The 8649-nt window shown below is 26.1% G+C and overlaps 1 protein-coding gene across 1 annotated transcript; it reads left to right on the top strand.

Moving 5' to 3' along the window:
• Positions 1 to 1670: 1670 nt before the first annotated feature.
• Positions 1671 to 4313, top strand: LOC108689480. The gene is made up of 6 exons (XM_018196243.1): positions 1671 to 1738; positions 1849 to 1965; positions 2029 to 2119; positions 2483 to 2616; positions 2809 to 2941; positions 4257 to 4313. Exons 1-6 carry the CDS (start codon positions 1671 to 1673, stop codon positions 4311 to 4313), a joined length of 600 nt encoding a protein of 199 aa, XP_018051732.1.
• The last annotated feature ends 4336 nt before the right edge of the window (positions 4314 to 8649 follow it).

Genomic DNA, 8649 nt, shown 5'->3' with positions numbered 1-8649 from the left:
CATATATATTCTCTTTTCTGATTTGATACGAAGATAAACTCACTTCCAATATGTTACATAAACTATTAGAAATATGAATTTAATTAATTTTTTCTGACAGAGTATTAGCAGAAACTTTTATTTATAACGCTACTGTGGATAATGTTATACAAAAGTATATGAAAAGTATAAGTAGTTTCAATATAAAGCGTTACACACACATAAAATTTTAATAAAGTATAAATTTCAATTAAGAATAAATACATTTTGTTCATATTTAAGATTAAATTTAATGGCCAATACTACTTTATAACAACAAACGTAAGTGAGTGTACGCACTAGAATGAAACGCATATTACAATAAAAAGCGATAAGTGCGCTTGCGCGGCCATCGATCGAGTTTCTCTATGCGAATTTTTCCATGGAATAAAAATATATAAAATTTCTTTCAATGTAATTAAATCGATCGTTTAATCATGTTTTTCTTATAAAACAGTGATGAATTATAAATACTTTAATTTTGTCACATTATTGCATTTCGCTTTGCAGACTGGCATATTAAGCAATTGAAGTTATTACAATTTACTAAAAGAGAAAAACTGAAATATTTTCAACCAATTGTTAGTTTACGTACTAGAACGGAAAAAGAGAATAGGAAATTTCTTATTTTTCACGATCAAATGTACTTCAGTGTTTTACAAAGATGATTTGCCTTGAGACGAAACACTTCAGGCTCAATAGATTTCTTTTGCTCGCGATTGGTTTATGGCCTAACCAGAGATCGAAACTTGCTCAAATTCAGTTTATCATACTTTTTACTATTTTAACAACTTTTATTATATTTCAGGTGATAATAAGTCATTTTTCATACGATGAAACAATAAATAACAGACTAGAATTCGAAACTTATTAATCACACTAAGGAATTGTTCTTTTAATATGAAATTTTCAACAGAATTAATTTACAGTTTACAACGTTTTTAACTTCAAAATGCACTGCAGATCTCATTATGCATGTTCTGTCTTCCGCATTTTTATGTATTTGCTATGCAATTAAATATCATTCGTTTTGGATTAACGCCAATACTGTAAGTCAAATATTTATTATATAGTTTCCAGACAAATATTTGTGATAAATAAATCAAACGTGACATCTATTTAAATATTTTATACGAAAAACGACATCTATTTAAATATTTTATACAAAAAAAACTACAGAAAATATTATTGATGTTATAGCTGAAAGTTTCACTAGAACAACTTCAGCATGTTTGCAATCAATTAAAAAATAAAAACGAAATTGCTATTATAGAAAAATATGGCCGTATAGGAAAACATCAAACGAGAACAATTATGAGTAAGTATATATATGCTTACATTTTAATGAATTATTAATAAGAGTGAAAAATTTATAAAACTTAAATAAATTTTACTTAAATAAATTCTTGATATTTATACATATATATATATATCATGTACTTTTTATTTCAATGTTAGTATTCGCCGCATGTGGTATGTCTATTTATCTTTTCTTGTCAATCTGGCCTCGCATATTTGATGTAATTCTGGCTATAAACAGTTCACGCTCTGCAGCGATTTATATTGCAACAGAATATTTTGTTGATCAAGAAAACTTTTCCTACTTAATTCTTTTGCATACAAACGCCGCCACGTGTATAGGGGCAACTGCAATGGTAGCAACAGGCACGATGTTGATAGCGTATCTCAAACATATTTGTGGAATGTTTAGCATTGCAAGGTAAAATTCAGTACAATTATACATCTTCTAAATAAAATTTATTGTTTGTTTATTTTCAATGATATATAAAAAGATGAAGTACTTACAGAAAAAAATATGTATTCATATAGTTTCCGTATTAAGAAGGCAATGGCAATTAATATGCAACAAGATGTTAATGAAGAAAAAATGGTTACAATTTATAAAAGAATAATATGTGCAATAGACATTCATCGCAAAGCTATAGAGTCAGTACACATTCTGCAATATCTGTATAAAGTACTCTACTGATTTTTGTTTTATTTCTGAAGGTTTTCTCAAGTCTTTATAAAGAGTTTTGAAAGATCTTTCTTCTGTTTAATAGCGGCTAGTATGATTTGCTTAACCAGCACTCTTGTTCAAGTAAGTTTTATTTTTTGTTAATAAGCCTATCTTTCCATGAAAGATACAGTTTTCGTAATATTGAGGTTAAATAAAAAAATCATTAATTAGAACAGTACGGAAAAATAATTTTCTTTAAAAATAAAATCATTCAAAAACTCATGATTATTTTTTGTTCACTTTTTTTGTAATCATAAGCTATATACATTATTCGCATATTCGTATGGTACAAAAATAATACAGTTTTCTAATATGTGCAACCAATAAAGGAAATAATTTATTATGTAATGCAAACTGTATAATTTGTCCTAAGAAATTACAGAAAAATTACAAAGTTTCTTGCTTGTAAAAAGTTAAAATACACATATGTTTTATATTTTTTAGATCGTAACATACAATAGCACAGAGCTACTTTTATTACAACTTATATGCATAAGTGTCCTCTACATATACATATTTTTGTCCAATTATACCGCGCAAGATATAACAGATCATAATGAATACGTATTTGCTACAATGTAAGAGACATTTGCATCATTCATTTGTACATAAGTAATTGATTTATAAATTCTTGTAATTAAATGCTGTGTTATCAAAAGTATTCAAAAATAATACTATTACTGAACGAATATAATATAACAATTTATAACAAATATTTTTATTTTTTCATGTTAGGTTTTACATTAATTTATCACAATTTATTTTTATAGCTATAATGTTGAATGGTATATGGCTCCGTTATACATACAGAAAATGATATTATTTCTACTGCAAAAGGGGACAAAGACTTTTCATTTGATCCTCGGTGGAATATTCGTTGCGTCTATGGAAAGTGCTGCTACGGTAAGAAACATATACAAACTTTTTATCCCCTGCAAATATTATTTAATGGAAAATAATAACATTCACAGTCATTCAACATTTTGACTACTTTAGAATTATTTAGATAATCAAAAGTAGCTCTATTAAAATAAGTTGATACTGAAATGTAAATTAGCTGATTTAAAAAAATAAAGAACAGAGAAAACTTAAATTGGTATTATATATTATTATATAGTATCATTTGGTGTATGCACTCAAGAATATTATACATATTATACAATAAATCAACTTTCCTTATTTGAAAATATATTGATGGATTAATCCGAAAAAATGGATTTTTTTTTAATTAAATCTCGCTTTGCGTGCAAACTTAGAAATCTATGTGGAACCGCGCTTCGCGGAAAATTGTAAACTCCTGAACAATGAAAGAGAGATTCTAATATTAATAAACAAATATACGTTAATATATCGCTGTAAAAGTTTGTAAAACGTATGCACATGTAGCGTAGAGTATGTAGATCATGAAGATGTGACCGCAGCACGTATTTTATCGCAGTGTTTCGCAACTGTGATAGATTTCCTAACTTCGATTCCTATAGTCGTTAACTTTAACGCTTAATATCTGGTTTCGCAGAACTTTTTTCTGTCAGATTTTTTTATTTTATGCAAAAACGTGTCAAATGAGCTAATTTTAGCACATAGCACTAATCGGAAATGGTAGTTCTTTTAAATAATTACAAAAATCAGTAGATATATTAAAACTTTAATCTTCGCAATCCTTATATTCTTCAGAGTTTTTGCGTTATAAGTCTTTTAATAATAATTCTTCGCGACCGATGTTTATCAAACGTAATCTAACAATGAGTACGAGCCGCGAGGAGATTATGAGAGTTTGCGAAAATCATACGGTACAATATAACGACCAGCGAAAAGAACGATTTATCCAACTCTCTCTATTTTTACAAATTTGCCAATAGCAATATAACTTACAAATATTTAGTTAATTTTTTATGTTAGACACGAAAAGAATTTAAATATCAATTATCACACTGTAGTACAGTAAGATTCAATTACCATCTTATATTAATAACTTTAAGTAAATTGTACAAAAACTCAGATCAGATACCGAACAAAATCAGTTTTGAATGTCATTCGTAAACAGGCTCAAAGACAAAACATAGATGACAGTTCTTAAATCATATTACTAGGATCAGTGTCATTACCCGTAAAAAAAATGTTCAGAAAATACAATGGAGATTATTTTAACAGACATTCTCCACACAATTTCAATATAGCTTCTTACAGATTGAAACAAAAGAAGATATTTTCATTACAGTTGATGGGTACTTCAATATCTTACTTCACTGTTCTCTATTCTACAAGTACGAAATAATAATTGCAAAATAATTAAGATAGGTACGTATAAAAGTGAAAAAAATTTAAGAAAATAAAAGAGGAGAAAAAGAAGAAAAGGAAGAAAAATGTAAACTAATTTGATCAAAATTGTTTAACCCTTGATTTTGAGGTGTCGTTTCCTGTAAGTTTCGTTTCGATTCGAAAAAGATAAAAATTATTATTTAGATAAAAAATCAACATATTATAAAATATTTATATAAAAGAATATAAAATTTAAAATTTATATTAATAAGTAACAACATTGAAATATATGTGTTAGAAGGGGTCATATCGCATCTGCGAAGTCTAGTATCATATGATTCCCTCAAATGAAATATGTATTTCTTTATGGAAAATAAATATCTGTTAGGAGCATTATTGCTATAATCAAATCAACCACTTAACCATATACTTTTTCCACAAAAATGAATACCATCATGTGTTTTTTTTATCCCACAATAATATTTCCTCCTGCATTGCATTTAAATTAAAATAAGCAATTCGATTTAAAGTTTACATAAAAAAGTATCTTATTGTATTTTGAGCACGTTTATATTTTTAACTATAATTAAATAATTCAGTGACTCGCATAATAAATAAAATATTAAGTTACAATTTGTAGCAAATTGAATAATACAACGAGATCTATCAGAAAGGGCAATAGATTTTTCATGTTATTGTAATCTTTTTATTTATAACAATTCAATGTTAGTATCATTAAAAATATAATATTATAATAATATATATTGTAATAAAAATTAAAAAAACGTTTAATTTGAAATCATATCAAGTTTTCCTTTGATTTTATACCTACATTTATTGTACAATATATATTTAGAAAAAGCTGATAATCTTCAAGAATTTTCTCACTAAATGAAAGAAATATTAATTTTAATTTAATACGATATATAAAATTATTTTTTACAGTTTACAATATGATATTTATGACTTTTAAAATCAAATTTACTTAACAACATTTTCTTTTTGTATTATTATTGTACTATTTACAATCAAAAATTCGTTTAGTATTATAATAAAAAAATAGAAATTGTATGAGAAAAATAATTATTTATATATGTTACATGTTGTATTAATATAAAAGGTCACATAAAAACCTTGAACTTTTCTTTTAAAGTAGTTTCCTTGAGTAGCGCTATAAAATTACTAATGTTTGAAAGCATTCCTTGAATTTTTTAACACATTCGTGTTAATTTAGCATAATGTTAATTTAGCATAATGTGATTATACTATTTAAAGATTTTTGTGATATTCATATTCAATGTTTTTTAGTGATAAAATGACATAATTTATGAGTAAATGAACAAGTAACATAAAAGTAATATTATTTTAAAACGTAAATTCTAAGCCAAATGAGTAAAATCCATGTTAATTGAACATATCATAGATGTTAATTTTCTGAAAAAATATGCTTTCATGGTTTGTTTACAAACTGTGTCAATGTTATCTATCTTTGTATTTAATCTCTTACAAAATATTTGTGTTACTTTGTAACATATTCATCTTGTGTAAAATTAGTCAAAAATTTTAGTGGATCGTTTGGGACACGCAATTTATGATAAATTCAAAACGTTTTTCCAACTGTGTAAGTTTTGATTACAGAATTATTTTTCGCTATTTTAAATTATATTAGATAATTTACAATGCAATTTACAAGAAAATGGATGTTATAAAATATTCAGTCAAACGGGAGAATATGCAAATTATCAATGATTTTAGCAATCAAGTTTTTGTCTTCTTTCATCGTAAAATGAGGATCTATATCCAGTCTAAATATTTTCATCTCAATCGGATTCTCTTACTCGTTCTTGGTTTATGTTCATATTATCAATCAAATCTTGTTCGAATTCGGATAAGCTTGTTTGGAATTCAGATAAGTAATGTTATTTTCCAAGTTAATATATTCTATATAATGTGCAAGATTTTAAATTGTATTATGTATACATGTATATTTATTAGGAATGTGTGGGTATCGAATTTCAGGAAAAATTTTTTGATCGGGACCCGAAACTCTATTCGAACCTGATATTTAATTCAGAACAATATTTTTCTGACGCTCCTAAATTTTTAAGTTTAGAAATGTTCCCATATATATATCATGTAATTAAATGCAAGAATTCATAAAGAAGAAAATCAGTTTGTGAAAAATTTTATTTTAAATTGAAGTGTACAAAGTATAACTTTTCGACGATTTTTGATATTACTACTATATAACTTTTTACATCATTATTACTTCGGTATTTATATCGTATGGCTGCAACAATGTTACAAAAAACAATCGTTCGCTTAAAACTTGAGTTTCAAGAATAGCGAGATACTGTCTAGTTATTGCTAATATCGGGAATCGTATAATGTTATACTTCCACCAAAAAATTATGTCGATTCATTTAGATATTATATTTTCTGCAAAATCTGTGCCTTTATTTCTTTATATGTGAAAAATGCAAATAAATTCGTTTCTTTTTCCTCTTTGGAACATCCAGAGCCTCATGAAAAAACTTTGCTAATTTATATTTCGATTCGCTTATATAAAAAACAAAAATAAAAAGGATCATTTCAATAAATGTACACTATTAAAAGCAAAATGTTAATATTAACTAAATGTATGATGGAATTTCTATGATGCGGAAGTATTAAGTTGACATGTAATAAGTGATAATACTACTGACAGTATCTAATAAATTTATTTCATTTTCAAAAATATTCCGTTTTAAACTGTTAACAGATCTTTGATTTCTTAACGAAAGACAATTTTTGAACTACGGGTATAATAACTTGGCATACGTCAATATTTTGCATTTCATAAGAGATTCAAAACAGATCTTCAAAAGGAATATTGCATTCTATACATACACACAAACACACACACACACGCGCGCGCGCGCGCGCGCATTCATATAACGCACGCACACATATAGAAGTGGTGTTATAAATAATATATAATAATGTATGTATGTATGTATGTATGTATGTATGTATATATATATATATATATATATATATATATGTACACATACATTTTCTCTTTTCTGGTTTGATACGAAGATAAATTCACTTTCAATGTGTTACACAAACCATTAGAAATGTGAATTTAATTAATTTTTTTCCGAATAAATTGTTATGAGAAACTTTTATTTATAATTATCCACCACTGTGGATAATGTTATACAAAAATATATGTAAACGATATAAATAGTTTCAATATAAAGTTACACACGCATAAAATATTCATAAGATATTAATAGATTTCAATATTTTAAGAATAAACATTTTGTTAATACTTAAGATTAAATTTAATGACCAACACTATTATAAAAGATCAAACGTACCATGCGAGTGTACGCACTAAAATGAAATATATTATAATAAAAAGTGATGAGTGCGCTTGCGCGACCATCTATCGAGTTTCTCTGTGTGAATGTTATTCCATGAGATATAAACATCTGTTAAAGTTCTTCCAATGTAATTAAATCGATCGTTTAATCATGTTTTTCTTATAAAATAGTGATTAATTATAAGTATTTTAATCGCGTGACATTGCATTTATTGCGTTTCGCTTTGCATACTAGCATATTAAGCAATTGAAGTTACAATTTATGAAAAAAGAAAAATTGAAATATTTTCAACCAATTGTTAGTTTAATAGAATCGGAAAAAGAGAATAGGCAATTTCTTATTTTTCACAATCAAATGTACATCAGTTTACAAAGATGATTTTCCTTGAGACGAAATACTTCAGGCTCAATAGATATCTTTTGCTCGTGATTGGTTTATGGCCTCACCAGAGATCGAAATTTGCTCAAATTCAGTTTATCATACTTTTTACTATTTTAACAACTTTTATTATATTTCAGGTGATAATAAGTCATTTTTCATACGATGAAACAATAAATAACAGACTAGAATTCGAAACTTATTAATCACACTAAGGAATTGTTCTTTTAATATGAAATTTTCGACAGAATTAATTTACAGTTTACAACGTTTTTAACTTCAAAATGCACTGCAGATCTCATTATGAATGTTCTGTCTTCCGCATTTTTCTTTATTTGCTGTGCGATTAAATATAATTCGTTTTGGATTAATGCCAATACTGTAAGTTAAATATTTATTATATAGTTTCCAGACAAATATTCGTGATAAATAAATCTTCAAATATGACATTTTAAAAATATTTTATAACTGCATAAAACATTATTGATATAATAGATGAGAGTTTCATTAGAACAATTTCAGCATGTTTGTAACAAAATAAAAAATAAAAACGAAATTGCTATTATAGAAAAGTATAGCCGTATAGGAAAACATCAAACGAGA

The sequence above is a fragment of the Atta colombica genome, unplaced genomic scaffold (genome assembly GCF_001594045.1).
Source record: "Atta colombica isolate Treedump-2 unplaced genomic scaffold, Acol1.0 scaffold27, whole genome shotgun sequence".
Classification (NCBI taxonomy): Eukaryota; Metazoa; Arthropoda; class Insecta; order Hymenoptera; family Formicidae; genus Atta; species Atta colombica.
Note: the sequence above shows the minus strand (reverse complement) of the source record. Positions and strands in the feature narration are given on the sequence as shown.